The sequence below is a fragment of the Cryptomeria japonica genome, chromosome 8 (genome assembly GCF_030272615.1).
Source record: "Cryptomeria japonica chromosome 8, Sugi_1.0, whole genome shotgun sequence".
NCBI classification, from domain to species: Eukaryota; Viridiplantae; Streptophyta; class Pinopsida; order Cupressales; family Cupressaceae; genus Cryptomeria; species Cryptomeria japonica.
In genome coordinates this window covers 525,425,328-525,448,364 of record NC_081412.1, presented here as the reverse complement: position 1 = coordinate 525,448,364, position 23,037 = coordinate 525,425,328, and the positions used below count along the sequence as shown (strand labels likewise).

Sequence of the window (23,037 nt, the reverse complement as noted above, 5' to 3'; positions counted from 1 at the left end):
ATCAATCATCATCATCATTGAGCAAATTGAATAATGTTGAGTATCAAGAGATATTGTTCAAACACTTTGTGTTGATCTATCAAGTTTACAAGTGCAAATTGAGGTGGCATCCTAGTTACCACTCAACCAATCAAAAGGTTCCATGCCAGCATGTCAGATGCAATGCACCTGACTTGTCTTATGGAGACACAAAGTTTGAGCTACCTACCCTCATTTTCTATTGGTTCACATTCAATATTGGACCTAAAATGTAATTTTCTCATTGGTCAAGGGGAGTTGTTTTGACAAACCCTAATTAGGGTTTTCTATCATGTAATCACGAACATTGATTGTGAAACAATCTGAACCATTCATTGTGAAGAGCTATTTATATAAGGCTCAGTTTTCTCATTTGTAAACGGATAATAGGAGTTTAATAATAGCAAGGTAACAATAGTAGAGTAATAGAAGATAGATAGTAGCCAGACAATCAGGAAATAGAGGTTAGATTAGGAGAAGGCAAAGATTGTTGCCAAAATCTTTTTGTAAAGAGCATATGTTTTCATTGAAGCTATGGTGAATTAATGTGTCATTTCAACAAGTTGCATGGTCTCTACTTAATTCATTTTCTTTCATATCGATTAGATGAATGATAGGAATTGTGAATGATTAATGGTGAAACTCATTTATCCATACCATTAGCAATTTGCTGATTGTAAGTTTGCCTTGTGTGGTCAACTGGAATCCTTAAATGAGCTTAACTTCAATTGCTATTTGTACTTTGATATGCATCACCTTGATGGTATCCTTGTTGTTTATAGTGATTTGAACATCACTTGCTTCCCTTAGAAGATTGCATTAAGCTTTGCAAAGTTGTTGCTTTGCATGTCAAAGCAAGGCTTAGCCGAGTTTCACCAAAGGTTGTTCATTGCTCCCAAATTCCTAGGTTTAGAATCTCTAAACCCTATCTCTTTTGCCATTTTATTTTCCAGGCAAGTAGTTAGAATCTTAGTTTTAGCAACATCCAAAAGTTCAACATTCAAGTATTCAAAGTAAGTGCCCTTGGATTACCAGCAATCAAACCAACCAATTGAGCTATCCACATGTCATGACCTGACTATAGAAACCTTGGAGTCATCTTGGTTGATCATTCAATTTAGCATCCAAGAAGATTTTGATCAAGAGAGGATATAATACATTTGGTATTTTATTCTATGTTTGAAGTGTATAAAAACCACATCAACACTTCCTTGCTTGGCAAGCTCCGCACACACCATGTGTCTGCGGCTGAATCTTAGGCAAGCCTTCTACCAGATCCTCTTTAGCCAACTGTGAGAGATATAATATGTTGAGGTGCCCATACCGTTGATGCCAAAGAGTGCTTATGGAAGAATGCTTCGCAGCCATTGCAACCTCCTGAGGCTCGCCTGTATCTATCAGCCTGTACAATCCATGATCCTCGAGGCCAACAACAATTGTCTTTTTGGAATCCTTATCAATAATGTGGCGCTTTTGTGCACTGAAGATGACATCCGACTTCGGGCAATGTTGCATCATCTGACTAACTAACAACAGATTAAGCTTTATGCTCGGAACATAGTATATGTTGAGAAATATGAGGTTCCTCCCACCCAATGTTATGTGAACGTTGCCCTTGCCAACAACCGTATACTCTTCAGCTCCTCCAAAGATCATTGAATTAGAGAAAACCGTGTACTCTGTGAACCAAACTCTTTGTCATGTCCCCTCCTGGATCGTTATATATATACGGAGAGAAAGGGAGAGACCCTAAATGAAGAAATTATTATTATTAATTAATATAATAATTACCAATGAATGATTATTTAAATCCATTAATTAAATATCATTTATGAACATGATTTGAATATTATATATTATCAACATAATATTCAATAATAAGTAATAATACAATTAAAATGCAAAAGAAGAAAATAATATTTACTGATTATTAATTTATAGATTATTAATTTACAAATAATAATAAACCATAAAATAATTAAATAATATTTACTAATTGATAATTTACAAATTATTAATAAACCATTATTAACTTACATTGATTAAGAAATATTATAAGCTTTTGGGAAGCGGTGACTTTTCAAGGAGTCACCGTCATTCGCAAAGCCATTCTAATGGACACAACTCCGCACTAAGGATGTGGAGGAGAATAAAAGGAAGGCTCGAGGAAGATAGAGAGGGGGAGCACGGGTGGAAAAAACATTAAGAAACCCATAAGACAGCGATCCCTAATTAAGGAGAGAGAGGTGTGATTAAGAGTTTTGTGTGAGAAGAGGTATGTCTTATAAAGGAACAAATACCTCTCTTGGGAGGTATAAGAGAGGATGATGAAAGTACGTGGATAAGGGGGGAGGAAAAAGGGTTACGGAATCACCAACATTAAGCATTCAAATTCTATATAGAGAGGAGAAGTCACAGCACGTGGTCTAAGGATAGCTGCGAACAGCAAAAGGAGCTGCAGAGTGGAAGCTGCTACGGGGGTGCAGATAGGTAAGGGATGTCACAATGTAGATATAAATGAATATAGTGACATCCCTATATCTATCTGCACCCCCGTAGCAGCTTCCACTCTGCAGTTCCTTTTGCTGTTCGCAGCTGTCCTTAGACCAAGTGCTGTGACGTCTCCTCTCTATATAGAATTTGAATGCTTAATGTTGGTGATTCCGTAACCGTTTTTCCTCCCCCCTTATCCACGTACTTTCATTATCCTCTCTTATACCTCCCAAGAGAGGTATTTGTTCCTTTATAGGACATACCTCTTCTCACACAAAACTCTTAATCACACCTCTGTCTCCTTAATTAGGGATCGCTGTCCTATGGGTTTCTTAATGTTTTTTCCACCCTTGAATTCCTTATCAAAATAGCTGATTTAATCATCCAAATTCTTAATAAACGTTGAGACTTGATGGTCTCAGTAAATTTGCTTGTATATATTCATTCAAACTTATTGAATCTTCAACAAATCACACTTGTGATTCCTAGGCAGAATCATCTCTAATGGAGGAGAGGGTTTTTGTTCTTTGGATTTCCCACACCAATAGTTTTCATCCTTGAATGGTTCAAACTCCTCCTTCGAAGGAACAATCAAACTGACAAAATCAGATGATGTCATCGCCTCTTTTCAAGACTAAGAGAATTAATAATATTAGAATATAAAAAGTGTTATTGAAAACTTAATTATAATTTCAGAAAAAATAATTTGGAGGGAAATTGAAATCCAAGGGCCCAATTTGGAAAGGAATAAAAAGATGGTGCTTGGCTTTATTGCATCATCTAGATTTCATTTGGCATTTTTCACATTGGAGAATTTCTGTTCATTTCCTCAACCAAGGATGAAAACACTTCACTATTTGGAGGTCTTGGAGGATGAAAAGCCTTTTGAACTTTCATTTTTAGAATTGGGAGCAAAACCATTTTTTTCTAGTCATTGTCTTGGAGCACCACTTTTGGGTAAAGTTGCCATCAATTTTTAGAGTTGTTGCAGCACTTTGGAAGGGTTTTTATTATATTAGTTGCCTTTTTGGGTGGAGCAACCAACATTTTCAAGGTTTATATTTTTTTTTGATCACCTAGGGTATCCTCGTGACCCCGCCGAGTGGCCATTTGGGGCGAGCTGAGGCGAGATTAGTCCCTGGAGATGTACCAAGCATCCCCCCTGTCAGGTGCATCGGGTGAAATCCAAGCCTTGGAGTCAAACTTGTGGCCTATGGGGAGCAAACCCACAGCCCAAGCCAACTCCGCTACCCGTGTGAGCTAAGATTTATATTTATCAGCTATCATAAGGAGGGTTTTACATCCTCTAGACTACTATTCCGCACTTGTTTCCAGCCTCTTGTTTGTTGTCCTTGCAGCTGCCACAAACTAGCTTTCACTTTAGCTGCTGCTGTACATTTTGGGGTTTTTCCTGCACTTTCCAGATCTAATCTCACCCTTACAACAACATTGGTGTTATTTCGGGGTTTAGGGACATTATTTGCTGCAATTTGCAACTTGCAGCTAGTTTTGAGGGGCACACCAACCTTTCTCATAGTTGTACCTTCAATTCCAACTATCCTAGTTTTTAGCCTAGTACCTTGGACTGTCAAATTGTTGATTTATTATAGGTGTAGGATAACATTCATTTTTGTAGAAGCTAGGGTTTGCTAATCAGTTTCTTATTTTGATGTAAATTTGTAATGTAATTGATGGTTTTGGAATACTATATATATAGATGATCTGGACATTACAATGGTAACAAAGCTTTGATCTTGTTAGCCTATTTGAGGAATAACTAATGTTTTAATACAATTCTAGTTTGAAGCATGGAAGTGACAGATAATTCAAGTGCCATCAGAGGGAGAGAAGAAAAGAGGAAATCATGGGTGATTGAGATAGGAGAGAAGAAACAAACTTCTAGGAGATTATTAACCGAAGTAACAAGGAGTAAGCTAGGGATCCAAATTTCCATGAGGGAGTCCATGCTAGATATAGCCTGAACCTTGAGGGAGAAGAACCACTATTTTGGTGCATCCAGATCAATCCAAAATGCTATACAAGGAAGTAATTCAGCAAATGATAGGGTTTCAATCAACCCTCCCACTAAGACTTTCGGGCAAATTTCCTACAAAGAGAAGAAGATCCACTAGAGGAGGAACAATAATTTCAGCCTCGCATGGAAGATGGCATGATGATATCATGAAAAATGTAGTTCTCTAAGTCAAGCTATCTGTGATGACCTATCATTTGGTGAGTTCTATGATTTTTGGACAAATAATGGGCATAGAAGAGGAAGGAGGCATCCTCATGATCAGCTCTAGAAAGACTAACAATATCAATTGGGTAATATCATCATACCTATGTATGATGGATCAAACAAATGTTTAGCTAGGGCCTGGTCGCAAAAGTTGGATACATGCTTTTCATTAATTCCTATGTACGAAGAGGAGGCAATTAATTTTGGTACCATGCTCATGATTGGAGATACCATGGCATGGTTACGGAAAGGCATAGCTCCGTCACCACCTTAGAGGAATTCTCTTAAAAGGTTGATAAAGAGATTCGACAAAAAGAATTTGGAAGTTTATTTTGGAGAGTTAGCACAACTAAAGCAAGAGGGAACAATGGAAAATTATGTGACCGAATTTCGGAGAATATTTGATTAAATCTTTCAATTTAGTATCATTATAGGAGGCCATTAAATGAGTGTTGAACTTGGAGACTCAATTGCTAAGAATAAATTTTAGTATACAAAATCATCTCTAGCATTTTAGAAGAAACCATACCCGAAGGAAGTTCCTCATCTCAATGACATACCAAAGAGTATCAACAAAGAAGACACCAAAAATGAGCTTAGGAGGAATAAATTGTGTTTTTCTTTCAAAGAGCCACGGTGACCAGGTTATCGATGCCTTGGCTATGGACAATCACATTACATAGAGGTACTCTCAAATGAAGAGTTAGAAAAAGAGGATCTAGAATCAGAGGTCAAAAAGAAATAACAAGAGGAAGAGACTCAAAAGGGTGCCTTTGCTTCACTTTCAAGTGCTCCCAAGTATCATCCATTGATAGTGTTTCTTGGTAGTGGAGCCACCCATAATTTTATAGATGAGGATGTGGTATCTTGGAGAGGATTAGGTATAGAGGTTTTTGAAGGATTCTATGTCATAGTTGTATATGGCTTCACTTTTCCTTGCACTAAGAAGATATGACAACTTGACATCACCTTGGGAAGTCATAAGATCAAGATGATTTCTATGATGCTGGATTAGGAAAGGTCAACATGGTTTTGGATGTGTAGTGGTTATATTCTCTTGAGAAACTCAGTTTAAACTATTAGATTTTGGAGATGAAAGTAAAATTCAAGAGGAAAGAGGCAGTGCTTTGAGCTATTAAAGATAGAGCTTCAAGATTCGTCATGGTGAAAAGGATGGACATTAATTAGTGATGACCACAACTTCATCCATGGGTGAGATACTTTTTTGTAGTGATAGTTGGTTTATTTGATGTTTGATGTTATACCTCTTGGATGGCCACCTAGTAGAGGGTTTCATCAAGAGATAAGGAAGATATATATTGGAGGCATCTTTCCTATTGGGGAGGTAGTTGACATAATAAAAAGGTATCAAGAGGATGTTCATAAGCTTAATGGAAGGTTTTCACATTTAGATATGCTTGCAAGAAGAGTACAAATAAGGCATAATGGAGAAGATTAGTGTTAGCATATTGGAATTATGTTGCAAAGGAAACATGTCAAGGATTGTTGTCATCATAATCCCAGCTTTTGCGCTGCTGCTTATCACATCCAGACACTACACTTTGCTGTGTGCAGTCATACAAGTGTTTTCAGTCAAAGATTTACTGATTTTTAAGGGTTTTAGAAGTGAGCTTATTTGTTGAAGGATTTTCAATCATTTTATTGCTGATTTTTGCAAAGGATTTTCAATATGACAGCTGCTGTACCATTTTTATACTGCTAACGTTCAGAATTACCGATTTTGGACTGCTTTTACCAGTCATATATAGTCACCGGTTTGTAGATTTCAGGAATTTTTCTTGTATCATGTTGTTTGTGAAGGGTTTCAATGTAATGACAACCCCAAATAGGATAAAAAATAAACACATATTGTTTAAGCATCATTTTGTCACATCGTGATAACAAACGAATAAGATACATTTAGGGGCAGCAATACAAAGTATTTTCCAGTAGTGTAAATTCTCATACATCATACATACCATATGTTATCTACAATATTGCAACATGATTAAATCATGAAGACCAATGGAGGGTTAACGGTTAATAATACTTGAAGTATACCATAGCTAGTTGCCTGGTCATGTAGATTCCTTGTCTTTAAACTACCATGGTTTGCCTCGAGGGTGCAATATGAACCCGTCAATGTGGAACTAGACATAATCCCTATCCACCCCTTTAAGCAGATTTTATGGCCTGTGGTGAGAGAGTGGACATTCAGACAATCCTGATAGTGTAGGTTTTTATTTTCTCTTATGTTCGGGAATAATTATTTTTCTTACACACATTATTAAGCTTGCTTAGGTTATATTCTAATGGTTAGTATGAGGACACGTGCCATAATCCTACAATCACATGTGTCATTCACGAATCACACCCACATTTGCCTAGTTGAATGTCACACCCTCTTTTGTATTTATTAGCCACCTCCCTATAACCATTTGTTTTTCTTTACTTGAGTTGGCATAAGCATGTATTTGGCATTTACCAAGTAGGTAAAACTTCTTCCTATTTTGGACTATTGGGAGTTATTATTCCTCTTGGATTTATTTGCCCATGTTTTCTTATATAAATAACCCTCACCTCTCCCTATGCTTAGAGATCACTAGCTCAGTTGATTATGAGTCTAGTTCAGCACTATGGGAGTGCTGAGTTTTGTTGATCTTTAGATTCTTGTCTTGCTTTCCTTCAGTCATTTTGATCTTGGGTGGCTTCACAGCTAAATCCAACACATCATGCAGTGCATAGGGGTAACCTCCTAAAGACCAATTACCAATGCTATTCCTACTAGTGATAAACTAAGATAACCATTCCATGTTGGGGTATACCATATCAATGTTATGAGGGGTTCAATAGGCTACCTACTTGCGCTTTATTAGAAATTCTCTTTCCTACAATCTATCGGATGACTAAGCAACCAAGGACATCCATTGGTGACACGCTATTGGCCCCAAGGCCCACATGCCCTTGGTAGAATCCATCCTGCTATCCATGTGGGATGGCCAACAATCCGCTAGCACTATATGCTCGACTAGTACCAATCTCAAGTGTACACTCCTTGACTATTGTCAATTTCAAGCATACACTTCTTGACTATTGCCAATCTTGAGTGCCGATAAGCTAATCTTAAAATGGGTCATAGGATTTCCACTGGCGATCACCTCAAATGGAGAAGGGTATTTTATGTATTAGAGGTATGCTGCCTCTCTCTATACCCTCGTAGGGCCCTTACTCCATTCGTAGCTGTAAAAGTTAGTTGCCTATACTTTGCTTAGCACTAGACTAGAAGAGAGGTTCCTAATTTGGAACAAGTAGTTCCCAAACCCAGCGACCTTTATGGTTCAACTACCCATTATGGTGTTTGAAAGACATGAGGGGTTCAAATCCATTCATTCCCAAGTTGTAATGACTGTTATTCAACCAAGAGGAGATATCCATTCATTCTTAGCAAAAGCCGATAAGGTAGTCACCTAACTACACATCCAATGACGGTTGCTACTTGCTACTACCATTCCCCCGGCTAAAACAAAGTATTGTAGCTGTTCTAAGTTTAACTACAGCCACGAATGGGTCCCAAAAATGTACACCGTGATTAATTGCAGTCTAGTTATTGTTTGCACATCTGATTATTTGAGAATTTAAAATCCTAGTTCTGTAGTTTGAAGACCCCAGGGATATTTCAACTGCAAGGGTTCCTTTAAAGGCAATTCAACACCAAGATAATGGCACCTCTTCCAGACTATACAACAATGATCAGCATTCAAGGGTCATATGAGAAATTTACAGCAACTCCAAGCATTCTTCTTTGAAAAGTTGCTCTGAATATTTGCTAAAACATCCTCAAAATCCACACAAACTTTTGTTATGGATGGAAAACTTCTGGAGGATTATTGGGTTTAGACATCTTGGCAACGGATTGAGCCCCGTTTAGATGATGTTCTGATCCAGATTCTATACCATCAATCTCAGCATACCAAATCAGCTGCATGAAAGAATGCTCCCTTACTGCATGCCCTAGAAGAACCATATCAGCATACAATACCAACTCCAGCCAAGAGAATGTTTTCAACTTCCCTGATTTTGTGATGCATCTATGGGTCAGCATGCTACCGTATATTGATGCTTTTGTTGTAGTTTGAGGTTGTCTAGACTCATCAACTAGATCTCCTAAAATTGGGCGCTGCTGCTGCAACATAAAATATGAAATTGCAATGCCAAACAAAAGAAGTACTCAGTTCATTGACAGGTCTATAAAAGGATATTTGCAGTACCACATAACCCTAGTGCACCCATGATGGTACACAGAAGGCAAACGAATATCAGAGTAAAGAAGATGTAGAACATCACATCAGCTGTCAGGAAAGAGAACCATTCAAGAAAAACTCAAGATTATAAATGTGAATAAATAAGATCTACAACATATTGCTTTGACTACTAGAAGCTCAGTCAATCCATAGGTCAAGGCAACCTCTTCCCAAGCATTACTGCTTTACACCAAAGTAATTTTCTTTCTCAATGTCACGAGTAGCAAAGGATCTCTTTCACTCTACTCTCCATGGGATTTTCAGCAAAAATATTTCCTCGGGTGTGGCCCCATACATTTCTCATTAGCAAATAGATAATCCTGCCATGGTTATTTATGATACCCCATAGAACTACCTCACTTCTGAAACCCTTCTTCCCAAACAGCATCTCCCAAAACTCAGTCAAGAGGCTCACTACCAAGGGAATAATCCTGGAAATACTGCTGCAAATTATCTGAACACTCCTCATGAGACTGGTCAAAAGAGTTCCTCTATTATTCATGCTGCATAATACAAATGCTGCATTTCTAAAGGTAGCTAAATGGATTAATTCCCAAGGTGTGGACGAGGTGATAAATTGTCTTCACCAGGACAGCTTGAATGTCTTCAACGACTTTTAAAAGGTCAGGACATGTTTAGAGATTGTTTCTGCTACCTTACATACAACTTCAAAAAACCGCAGAATAGAGCTGAGACTACTGAGAATATACTCACTTTGGAAAAGGAAAAAAGTTTTAATTGGCTGAAATGATGTAAATATTTAGCAGAACATCCATACCATTCAACAGGGCATGATACCTGAAACCCTGTCCTTGGTTGAGCAAAAAATCGCTTCAGGCCATCTCCTAAAACAGCCATCTCTGATGGTATGATGTGATCCAAAATAAGGACAATTACCCATTGGAAGGTGATGCCAACATCCCAAGGGCCCCCAGTTTTTATAATTTAATTTGAAGTTTCTATGTTGACTGTGCTAATTTTGTTATCTCTGTTAAAGTAAAAACTCTGCAGTGATTGGAATTGTATCTCGTTTTGTATCTAGGTTGTATTTTCTCTGTAGTACTTTCTCAGAAAGATGGTTAACACCCAGTTTTTGTAACTGTAATGCTTACTGCTATGTTCTCTCTATTCCTCTCATTTCTGATTAGGGATATGGATTTTTGTAGAAGGCACTTTTTATGTATAAATAATATCCTTTGTCTGGTTATAAAAAAAAAGAAAAGAAAAGAAAAAGACCCATTTACAATCTGGTGGTAAACACTATTCACCTCTCAATATATTTCAATCAATCGTTATCTTTTAGTTATTACTAAATAGTAAATGTCAACTGCTTGGTCAACATTATGTAATATGTGGAGAGATCATCTTTCATTCAAAGAGAAAGAGATGTGAGGAGGAGCACTTATGCCCTCAGTTCTTCTCTATTGGCACCAGACACACTTTTGAATCCCAGCTACAGACTTTGGCCGTCATTTTCTTTCTTTCATTTCTCTTTCTAATCTAAGAGCTACAAAATCTATGCAAATGGACTTCTTATGGGAAATGCCATCTTTCTTCTGTTGGAGATGAGTTTGACAAGTACAAGAGAAGGTAGTTGGTTTGACCCGGGACAATGCCAGGATTTACATTTTTGATATAATTTTCAATTTTCATTGTCAGACACCAATGTAGGACAACATGATAACATGGAGAAACAGTCACGCAACATCTCTGATATTGGTAATGTTGAAAATGAAAATGTAAATTCAATGGAGGGAGACATTAGTCTTGGAATGATTGAAGAAGCCAAGAAATTTGTTGAAGGTGCTGTGCAAATGGTTTCATCTGTAGGCGAAATCAAGAGTCCATCAACTGCTGGTCAGTCTACATCAGGGAATGAATCAGCTTTGAAAACGGTTGCTTTCTGGGTGAGTAAAATGCATTCCTAAATAATTTTCATTGATAATCAGTTGACTTTTAGAAATTATGATTTATAGCCATATTGTGGGTTTCATAGCCATATGAGTTCAAATGTTATCTTTTACATATACTTTTCAAATTATGAATTCTATATTTCTGATCCTCTTAGAACATGTCCCTGGACGTAATCAGTACAGGCTTTTGCTGCAGTAGCCTTTGGAATCTTTATTGGATTCAAGGATGGAACTAGCAAGGCTTCAGAGTTTTTCGCAGGGTAAGTGCCTAGTGGAAAGCACATTTGTAATCTACCTTAGACAGTTTATAATTTTCTGTATGAAAACTGTATTGACAGCTTAAGTTCTTTTATAGTGTCTACTCTATCTTAAAAGAAAAATAACTTCTGCTCAATAGATATATTTTGAAACAATTAACAATTTATAAAATGCAGTTTGAATATTTACCAATTAGATTTAATCAGACTGTAGTTGTTTGGTGATGTCAATGAAGTCATCCCATATGGCGAGAGTTTAAGTTGCTTTTGCTATGTTTATTTGTATATGATAATGACATAATCTGTAGATTTGCCTGTTTGGTGGAACAATAACCATTTTTCATGGCATTGGTGTACGAAGATAAACAAGATAGAAGATCACATTTGATCACTCTTTAACAAGAGCTAATTGTCTTTGGTTTTAACACCACTGTTGCTGGCTTAAAATAGTTTATCAAAAAACAAATTCCAATTTATATGAAGTTCCTAAATCCTGGGAACACGATAAGTTGTCACCATAACATCTGGAAAATTTCAGAGAACTTTTAGTGAGAGGGGTTGAGGTCAAGGAACATGGGTATTTTATAAAATATAAGAATCATGATATCATCATACATCTCATGCAATTGAAAATACTACTACAATGAATTATATATCTAAATTTTCAGTCTCATCATTTTACATTAATTGATATTTCAAAATTGGACAGAATCTAAAATACAATGCAAATTTCTGCCAAATTTCCTCAACTTTTCCACAGGTTTAGACTGGCATGTGTGCCAAACCAGACTTTTGTGATGATGTTACAGTTTGTTGTTTTTTGTTTTTATAGAGTGGTTCAATTACAATGAAATTTACCTTACCAGCAATATCTCTTTTTGATGATTGTGTTGTAATTCAGATGCATTAATCAATGTTGGGAGCTTTGTTCTATCTATATCTTCTAACTGCACTGCCTTGTTGTTGAAGAATTCTAAAATTCTTTTAAGGTCCTTCACACTCTATTTTTTCATTATTTCCTTATTTAATTATCTAATTTTTTTTAGATCCATTATGCCTGGTTTAAACCAGACATTCTCTGTTCTTTTTGTAGCAGTGATTTTGTCCTCTTTGTTCAGTTTTTATGGATCATCTTTCCAACATTCTCATTTCATCTAATTTGTTCTGCTCGTACATTAGTGTTTTAATTTACATCTTTCCATTTAACACAAAATGAAACAGTGTGTATAGTAAACTGATCTTCAACTTATTAGGGGAAGCTCCCTTTAACCTAGGATCTAATGATTTTAGAGAGTATGCAATACATACATGCTTAATAAAAAGTGTCTTTTTGTTTTCTCAATCTCAAGCATTGACTGATTTCAGCACATTTGCACTAGGTAAGGAGTTTTACTTTTTATGTGTAAAAGCTATTTTTTGCAGAAATTAATCTAACAGAACAAAAATACGTTTATAATTTTCAATTAAATGCAAAAATTGAAAATCATAAATGGAACAAGATAGGTTTTCATTAAACAAACACATAAGTGCTATGATAGACTCTGAATTAATTATGAAGGATTGTGAACAAACGCACAGCACTGCTTCCATTGACTTCAACATTTCAAAAATGATTAAATTATTGAAAAACTTACAACACAAACAACTTCAAAGATAACAACTTTGGGAACAACAATTTCAACAATAAGCAGATTTCAAAATTATCAAACAAGTGCAAAAAGATACTTATATTATCTTTACAGAGTATTGCATAAACATAAATAAGAGAAACTAATTGCTACTTCTATCCTAGGAATAGCTTGATTTCATGAATGCAAACTTTATTAGAAATTATCCTTTCCACTGAAAAAAAATCTAATGACGTGCAACCATTGGGTAAAATAATAGTTGAGATTATTACAAAAACTAATAAAACATTATCCAAAGTCCATACCACTTGCATGATAAGAAATCTAAGAATATACTTTTCTGAAAAATAGAACTCTCTCCGAAATTAGTTTTCTTCAAAATAGCCCATTGTTGCCAGGAATAATCATTATGTTATGTTGTTATATTATGTTTATGTTGTTGTTGGTAATAATGAGTTACGGCGGTCAGTTAGTTAGCCGACAGGTAGGTAGTTGGAGTTGCGACGGTTGTGTCGCACCCCTTCGGGTATTATATATTGTGTACCTTTTCTTCGGAGTAGGATCATGTTAGTCGTGTCAGATGTAATGTTATAAGCACTTATTGTACATGGACTGTGGAATTAATATAGAGGCTGGTTATTTAATATATTTCCATTATGTTCTGTGCATTTACTTTCTGCATTTAATCGTTTACCCGAGAGGGCAAACATTTGGCGCTGTTGCCTAGACGAACTCGGGAACATAAGACACGGATGGCGCACAGACACAATGGGCCTACCCGTTGGTGAAATAAAGCCAGAGGCCGACGACGCCCGAACAAAACTTTACACAGGAGAAGACAAGGCAACGCGAGAATTTTCAATTTTGCTCCAGGTAGCCATTCAGACCTACGTCCGACGAGAGGCGGCGGAGGCAGAAATCCCACCAAGTGCCGTGTGGACAGCGCTGGAGGTTAGCCCGACAGTAAACCGGTTGATGAACCACCTCCCCCGGCTGCTTGCACAGGCATCGCTGGCACAACAGGCCCGCCTGGAGGAGATTGCCCAGGAAGAGCGACAACAACAAATCCTGCAATGCTACGAAGAGAACAGCCGACGGGAAACGGAACGAGATGGCGCCAGGCCAAGAGGAAATTGAACCTTGCAATAATCCCGACACACTGGTGATATAAATTGTGGCCGAAAGACAAAATAAAAATAAAAATAATAAAAGTTTTTTTGTGTACATGGCGTGTGTTTGTTGTGTATGGAAGTGACTTATGCCCAATAGACTAAATAAGGACAAAAATAAAAAAATACAGAGTGACGAATGGGAAGTGGCACAAACCGCGTTGAATCTCAGACAGCAAATAGAACGAAGGCGTAGGCTAAGGCAGCTTGCCGAGGGACGACCGGCCGAGGGGTTGCTCGAAGGGAACCCAGGAGGTGTCACGGAGGTTGCGGAGGCAGAGATAGACGGAGAGAACTACACTGTCTACACTGTTGTAGGGCTGCCAGAAGGAGTCACGGAGGGTGCCGAAGGAGAACTCTACAGTTCGCCAGAATACCACCATAGGGTAAGAAGTCGCGAAGAGTTGGTGGAACAAACAAGGCGAAGTCTAAACCTGATCGACTCTACCAGAGACTTGCTAAAGAATTTGTCCATTTCAGAGGACAACCGGAGGGAGACAATGGAAGGTCACGGTACGACCGAAGGTGCCGAGGGAGCACAAGGGTACCGTACGGGAGGCAATTTGTTTGGTTCGGTGTCAGCAACTTTTTCCGGAGGACCCATGAGTGGAGGTTCAGTTGTAGGAGGCGGAGGATCGCCAGGTACAAGCACACAAGGAATTAGAGGAGCGAGACCCAGTGGTGGGATGGCGAGTAAACAAAAATTGCCAAAGTTCACAGGGGAGGGCAAGGAAGACCCCTTACGACACTGCCGTACATGTGAAACCATTTGGTCCGCCAACGGAGTAACAGACCAGGATGACTGGGTACAGCAGTTCCCAACCACGTTACGAGGAGTTGCTATAGATTGGTACTCCGATGTGGACAAGCAAAACGTGGCCACGTGGGCCAATCTACAAAAGGAATTCACGGGGGAGTTTCGGTTGCTCCGTGATGACAATGAAATTGTAACGGAGATATACAGTACCAAACAAGGTACTAGGGAGACAGTACAGGCATACAGTCGGAGGCTGAAAGAACTCTTGGGTAAAATGGAAAGCCAACCCGCAGATGGATTGAAGAAACGATGGTTCGTTGAAGGGTTGAAATCCTCCCTACGGAGGAAGATGAAAATTGTAACCCCGACGTCATATGACGACGCTTATAATAGGGTGATGGACCTGGAGAGCGAACACAAAACATCAAAGAAGAAGAAAAGTAATAAATCCTCATCCGAGGACGATGACTCTTCACAGGAAAGCAGTAGCGACGACGAGGCTGGCAAACGGGTGCAAGCGCTCCAGAAAGACATGGAGCGAATGAGAAAGGAATTCAAAATAAGGAGAAGCACTGGTTGGAACGAAGGGGACATATGGTGCACTGAGTGCAAAGAGGAAGGGCACACAAAGGGTACTTGCCAAAAGAAGGCATTCTGCGAGATTTGCCAAGTGATGGGACACTCCACCAAGGAGTGCCCATACAACTTGAAAACCCGAGGTACGCAAATGAACCAGGAGCTGTTCACGGAGCAGGCCACAACATCCACACCAGTGGGTACCGGCCAACATACTAACACAACGGCATCATCTGGAGGATACCGGGACAACAGACGCGGCAGCGGAAGGAGTAGCAACAATAACAATAACGGAAGCCGTATCTAGTATGACGCCAAGGGCCGGCCAATTATCCAGTGTAGGGCCTGTAATCAGTGGGGGCACTTCGCCCGTGATTGCACGAAGGAAGCCACCCCTCAGCACCTCTGCCGTTGGTGTGGGCCAGGCGACCATGAGGACGCAAATTGCCCGCAGGCAGGGGTTAATCTCCTCAACATTGAGAAGGCTGAGAAGACTGGTGAGAAAGTACTGGCTATCACCCGCGCCCAGACGAAAAAAGCCACTTATCCCGACCCCCGTACGGAGAAGGAGAGATTACGGGAGGCAAAGGCCAATATTGAACGTGAGATGATGACCGAACGACGGGACAACGAGGTGGCGAGTACATCATCCCGTACGGAAGCGGAAAATAACATCATTGGGCAAATCTTGCAGATGGAGGTGCCGATAAAGGTAAAAGACCTTCTAGACTCTATGCCACAATTGAGGATTGCCATCCTCACCAATGTGCAAAGCACCGCAGCGTCGAGTGCACCACAGGTACGGGTTCCTGCCACCGCATCGTCGAGTGCACCACAGGTACGGGTTCCTGCCACCGCATCGTCGAGTGCACCACAGGTAGGGGTTTCCGCCACCGCTTCGAAGAGTGCACCACAGGTGGAGGTTTCCGTTAGCCCTTCGACTGACCCGATGTTACTAGCCTTGAGCAGTGGTAGACACCCAGCTGTGGTAGAAATGGGTATCCGTGGGACCATTCTGAAGGACACCATTGTGGACGGGGGATCTGGGGTGAATGTACTACCAGAAGAAACATGGAAGCGGCTGGGGAAGCCCACCCTATGGCCACCCACATTCAACCTGGTGGGAGCGAACCAACACGGCATTAAGCCACTCGGCCTGTTGATGGCCCAGCAAGTGACAATTGGTACGCAACCATTCTTGTTAGATTTCGTGGTTATTCCCTCGAAGAAGAAAGGCTATTACGCCATCCTGGGGAGAGCGTGGTTGATCAACGCGAGGGTAAATCACAACTGGAAGAAAAATACACTTTCCATGGAGAAGGGAGGGCGGAAATATGCCATTGACCTACACACCCAAGATGTTGGCGAAGAGCTCGCCTCTTCCGACTCAGACTCAGAGGACTTTAATAAAGGGGAATGGGGTCCCGATGAAAGCAAGGGCAAGAACGCGATGGAGCCGAATAGTGAAGGGGTGCTCGAATTGGAGGGATGTTCACTTAACGGGCTCTTCCACTGGCAAATGGAGGATTATGAAATGTTCCAAAGCTACAGGCTCGAAGTAGAGGAACCAGAGCAACCAATAGAGGTGTACTTGCCGGAATACAAAGAATATTGGAAGGGAGACGCCCCAAACCCTGGCGACGTAGATAATTCGAAGAGTGTTGGCAACGATTGGAACCCTGTGTGGAAGACCGCAGTCTTCAAAATCTTTATTATTCTTCTTCTTATGTACGGGAAGGAGGTCGTGGTCCCTGTAGAATTTGTGGTTCCAGGTCTTCGGATGGCCATGGAAAATAAACTTGCCACCAATAGGTTCAAATTGAAACCCTACCACGTGAAGTGCGCAGGGGACCCGAGAGGCCGGACGGACACCTGAGAGCTCGAAGGGGGGACCCGAGAGGCCGGGCAGGCGACTCGAGAGGCACGAGACAAAAGGAGACTTTTGGGCGAGGAAAACCGAGAAGGATGAAGGGCGATCCCAGAGACAGGGGACTCGAGCCGAAGACTCTCTAGACAACTTTAAAAAAAAAACCAAAAAAAACCGTACGGTCGTACGAGACAGTTAACTGCACGGCAAGAAAAAAATTTGTGTAAAAAAAAACACCACCGTACGGGGCCGTATGACAGATGACCGTACGGTTGGAAGAAAGAAAGAAAGAACGTACGGTCGTATGACAGGTGACCGTACGATCAAAAATTTATTAATTTTTTTTGAAAAAACCGTACAGTCGTATGACAGCGACCGTACGGTCAAAATTGAAAAAAAAGAGAGGAAGGGATGGACCTACGGTGGGACCACCGTGCGGTGGTAACACCGACGGTGACCACCGTGCGGTGGACCACCGGCGGTGGCACCCGCAACTACAAAGCCGCACAGCACGCAGCCCGTAGCCGCACAACTCACCCGCTTGCACACTCACGCGCGGAACAACCGCACAGCGCACAGCCCGCAGCCGCACAGCCATGCAACCACACAAACACACACGCAGTCGCTTCGTCGTCAGTGGTCACTGTACGGTTGAACTGCGTTGGGCATGCGGAAGGAGGACCGTACGGTGTGCACAGTTGAGCATGTTGTCGGTATGCTGGAGGTGTGTCTGTATGGTAAGAAGGGTGTCGACCGCACGAATGGGAAGGTGGCTGCACGATCGAAGGTGCCAGGGAGGTTGTTGGCCGGGGTGCCATCGGGGACATTACAGTGTCTAAAAAAAAAAAAAAACGACGACGACGGATTGAAAAATGATTCGATGACATCTGGAGCCTGGACACTGAAAATATTGGAGTGTAGAAGAAGGGTTTTGACATCATAAAATATCACAGAAATGATGCGCGCCATGGACTTTCGTGGGGTTCTGAAGGTTGTAAATTGGTGTTGGCGCAGGACCCCAGGACCCCGCGGGGGCGCTGCCCCAGACCCCGCAAGAGGCACTGCCCCTCGACCCCGCTGGGGGCGTTGCCCCCAGACCCCCAGTTTATTTTTGAGCTACAAAATACCACTGGAAGTGTTGTGGTTGTCCATACTGTGAGAAAGAAGCCTGCAGCTAAGCATTGGCAGGGAAGCCATAAGCCGTAGAGGGAGACGGATTTGGAGGTTGTGAACAAACAGAGTTTGAGGGAAGGCATTGCAGGTCCGCGCAGTTGTATGACACCAGGGAGTTATTCAGTTCAGTTTTTAGCCTTTGGGGAGTGTGATGGAGGATTTGAGGTGTCTCCTAGCATTTGTGCCAGCGGGTTGTGGCCACCTCCAGGCAGGATAGGTATGCTTTGAGGAACTCGGAGTATGTCTCGGTTGGACGTGAGGTTGCCTTGGTGGATGCACAGAGGGCTCGGGAGGAGCTGACCACCAGGTTGGAGGCAATAGTCGCGTGAGACTTAGTTCAGCGTACCCAGGAGTTGGATGCCGGGAGAGCAGCACGGGTGGCTATCGAGGACAAATTGGTTGTGTCGCACCCCTTCGGGTATTATATATTGTGTACCTTTTCTTCGAAAGGATCATGATAGTCGTGTCAAATGTAATGTTATAAGCACTTGATGTACATGGACTGTGGAATTAATATAGAGACTGGTTATTTAATGTATTTCCATTATGTTCTGTGCATTTACTTTCTGCATTTAACCGTTTACCCGAGAGGGCAAACACCCATCAGGCTAAAAATAGCTATCCAACATCCCCATTGGAATTCCTTGGTGTTGAAATCTTTTGCAAACTTTGAAGGAATTGATCCACCTCGATCTCTCTTGGTATTGACATTGAATTTAATTGCACAATTTGAATTAATTGAATAAATTTAGTTTCAGAATTTGATTTTTCAAAGTTTTCTGATTCTTTTTCCACCTTTTCGACATAAATTTTAATATTCACCAAAATACACATTTTACTCATTTGATGATCCTTATCAAACTTTTCTTCACTTAATTGTTGAAATTCTCCTTGCACTTCATTTAGGGCACAAATGGCTTATTCATTATCAACATATATGCATGAAATTTGAGTTAAAATTTGAGGAAAGAACTTTTCCTCCTAGAATAACTCATTCTTTTTTTTTTGCCCTTTCAATATAAATATTATATCTTTTTGCTTTATTTAATTTTAGAGCCTCCACTTGCTTAAGTTTTTCATCAACCTCATCATAGGACAAAAGTGTCTCTATCTTGCACTTTTCTATATCCTCAATATCCTTGAATAATCCATTTTGCATTTACTATCAATTGTTACAGATTCTCCAACTCTTTAGTACCTTGATAATAAGTGTCTTCTACCCATTTTTTTGAACTCTTTCCATACACAACTAGTTGATTGAGCCACTTTTGATCTTTAATAGAGTCCAAAATCTGAGGCATAAATAAAATGGTCCTAGAAGTGGATTTTAGAAGATGAGTAGTGTATTCAATATTGTTTGAGTTGTTTAATTTGAAGGGTACTTAATCTTCTCCATCTTTAATGACCCTCTTCTCTTAATTTTCTGCATAACAGGCTCTGACATATTCACATCTCTGTGACAAGTACATGGCCTCAAGTTTGTCTTGATAATCTAAAAATAAGAAAGCATTGAAATTTGAATGGATTTATTTTTTGATGGAATGGTCATTACAAATTTCAATAATGAAATTTCCCCTTTTCCATCTTTTTTCCATACTGAATTATCGCTTTGGCATCTTTACAATTGAACCCTTATCTAATTTATCAAGTTTATCAAAGGTTAATCTGATACAAGGGCACCTTTTTTTTTATCACAACTACCTCTTTTACCCATGTAAGAACCTCTTCCCTTCCTTTGCACTACCAATCTCTAGAGGTTCTTGAGGTGAAGAAATATTCTATATTGGAGATAACACCTGGGGCTTCAATTGAATGGTTGCAAAAATGACATCCTTTGAAGGAGGTTGTCTAATATGTGACAAAGGAATAGACGTCAATATCAGCTACTTGTGTTGATTTGGCTGGCAATTTCAATCCTCTTCTTAGTGGTTTCTCTCAACTTTAATCCATATTACGTTCTCCCTTTTCTTTGTTTTCTCTCCATTTCTTTTTGTTTTTATCAGTGCCTTTGAAGAAGATGGAGGAAGTGTTTTTCTTGCTAGTGGTTCTAAATTTGGGGTTTTCTTCTTTAGAACAATTGATTCCCTTGTTGTCTTTGAATTCAAGAAGAATCTGTTTCACATCAAACTATATTAGTCCTTTTTATTTGAAGAAATCTCCTTGTTTGACCGATTCACCAAAGGCGAAGGCTATTGATCCACCTTATTCTTTATGAATTGCAGTGATAAAACATCACCTTCATCATCTGAAACTCCCTCTACATCCTCCAAAAGAATGTCAACAAATTGACAAATTGTCAAATGACTTAAATCTTTACTTACCTGTAATGCCCCATTAATAAAGTAACTTAGAATGTTGGGACATTTACCTAACTTATCCTTCTTACTCTATCAAATGATCGCAATTAAACCAAGCAAAGGATGTTACATGAATTAATAATTATCAACTGCTATATATATATATAAGTATGCAAGATTGATATAGAATTGATAACAATGTCTGATATACAATTATGAGATACGCTTCTAATGAGATTACTTTATCACTTATAGTGATAAAGGAATGATGCTATGTCTGATGTACGATATGCCTATGCAATCGATATATATTGCTTTCAACAATAGTCTTGCTATGTCTGATATATCAATTTGATTATGCAAATGTATAGATATTGCTAACAGCGATATGTTGCTGTTTCAGATTACTAGTTGAATGCTTGCAACTTGATAATGGATGCTGTTTCTGGTATACAACTTCAATATCTTGCAATCCCTTGATGCTGTCTCTGATGTACACTATTATTGCTTGCAACCGATAATGTGACAAGGCGCTGGCTCTTACAGAGCAGATACAATCTGGATTAATAAAAGGAAAAATACAAATTCCACGATGCTGTCTGGGAATGATTAGATTGACTAATATGATGAGAGGGATGTGGTTTAAGAGACACACCCCTTGTCTCTTCTAATGGCCACCCTTCTTTGTCCTTAATCGTGTCTCTTCCAAACAATTTTGAATTGGTCTATAAATCATTCTTCACGTGTTAAGTGCTGATTAGTAATAATGACTAATCCTTTTAATTAGTTAGATCCACGTTGGCTATCTTGGTGTTTTGTAAGACTTATTGATCCTTCATGTATACAATTACAGTGCACTTACGGATGTGTCAAGGAGGTTTCCATTTAGTCAATTATTGATAGTGTATCAGATAATTGTTTCCCTCACTCGATCTGTAGAAGTGTCTGGAAATGTATGTGATTATCACTTTGTCATAATCGGTATATATATTGCAAGTCGATCTGTATGGAGGTTATGATGTGATCCTTATTGTGATGACAGATGTTGATGTTACGGTCACTTGATGACTTCTCTTCCAATCGATAGTATTCTGCAACTGATCTCCTCAGTGGTGATATGCTGAATTCATGAGGCATTCTTGATGATGGTATTGAAGATATGAGATTGTCATCAACCGTGTATTTACTGTAATAATTTGTGTTCCCTCCTTGTTGTCTTGGTGATGGTATTGGGATGATATCTTGGCTATAATAGATTATGCATCTATCACTGGTTATGTTGATCATATCTGATCAATGTAATCAATGGTAGGGTCATGATCTCGTATGTGTGAGAGAGTTGTTATCAAGATCTTCACCATGAGAACTTGGATGCTTGCAAGTCTTTATTCCTTGATGGAAGGATAACATATCAATCTCTTACCTGTCTTAATCCTTATGAGAATAAGATGATCTCTTCAATGTGTGCTACTTTACAAAACATATACAACCTAATATTGGTACTACGTACACTTCTAACTTTTAACTACTTAGATTGATCAAGACTGCCACCCTTGATCATACAACCTGTTTGTTGTTTTCTAGGCCAAGGTTGGGGACATTACATTACCTCTAACTCATTTGCACAATTAGACTAATAATCTTCAATTTTGGGAACATGCATATGCTTGATTCCCAACCTTGCTTGCACAATACCATTTGTACTGTAGGGGCTCTTTTTGTAGAAGAATTTGAATTTGAATCTAGTCTTGTCATCACTAATAAACTTGGAATTTGCTGTTGTTTTGCACTTGTATATTCCTAGTTAGATTGGGAATGTCTCTCTTGGTCTGTTTTCCTTTTAGAGAGAATGTACCTTAGAAATTTGACAAAGATATTCCAAGAATAATGCTTCATCACTTGGATATCTAGTCAACATGTGTGGCTAGAATGTGAATCCAAACACTTGAAACTAAGTGAAAATTGAGAATTGATTGTGCCAATTATCCCAATTAGACATAACTACTCTAGCTCTTGTTGAAGTTCTAATATGCATTTGGTTCTCCATGTTATATTGGATCTATGAGGAAGCATTATTTACTTTCTTGTAGTGCCTAAGGGATTTGGTATACTCCAATTGTGGAAAATGTCTATACATACAAGTGTGTTGGCATGACCCTATGTTTTTTGCCTACAAAAGTGCCATGACGAGCCACCAGTACACAAGATAGGATCTTGACTAAAACTCACGAGCTTATTTGAATTCTACCAATTCTTTGTGCAAACAATCACTGATCAAAGTAGACCAATCAAAATGTTCACTTCCATTACATATAGTGCTCATAATGTAAAACATCCATGACTTGAAAC

At 39.4% G+C, this 23,037-nt stretch overlaps 1 protein-coding gene across 5 annotated transcripts in view; it reads left to right on the top strand.

The window, feature by feature from the left end:
• LOC131055417 (thylakoid membrane protein TERC, chloroplastic) overlaps window positions 1–23,037 on the top strand; it is a 316,462-nt gene that overhangs the window by 104,848 nt on the left and 188,577 nt on the right. For 2 of the 5 annotated variants that reach the window (XM_057989901.2, XM_057989900.2), the window contains exons 5-6: window positions 10,882–10,958; window positions 11,148–11,224. In XM_057989901.2, the coding sequence (XP_057845884.1) occupies window positions 10,882–10,958; window positions 11,148–11,224 (154 nt within the window). Of the gene's footprint in view, window positions 1–10,710; window positions 10,959–11,147; window positions 11,225–23,037 lie in introns of all 5 variants that reach the window. The other 3 variants (XM_057989898.2, XM_057989897.2, XM_057989899.2) reach the window with 2 other exon arrangements.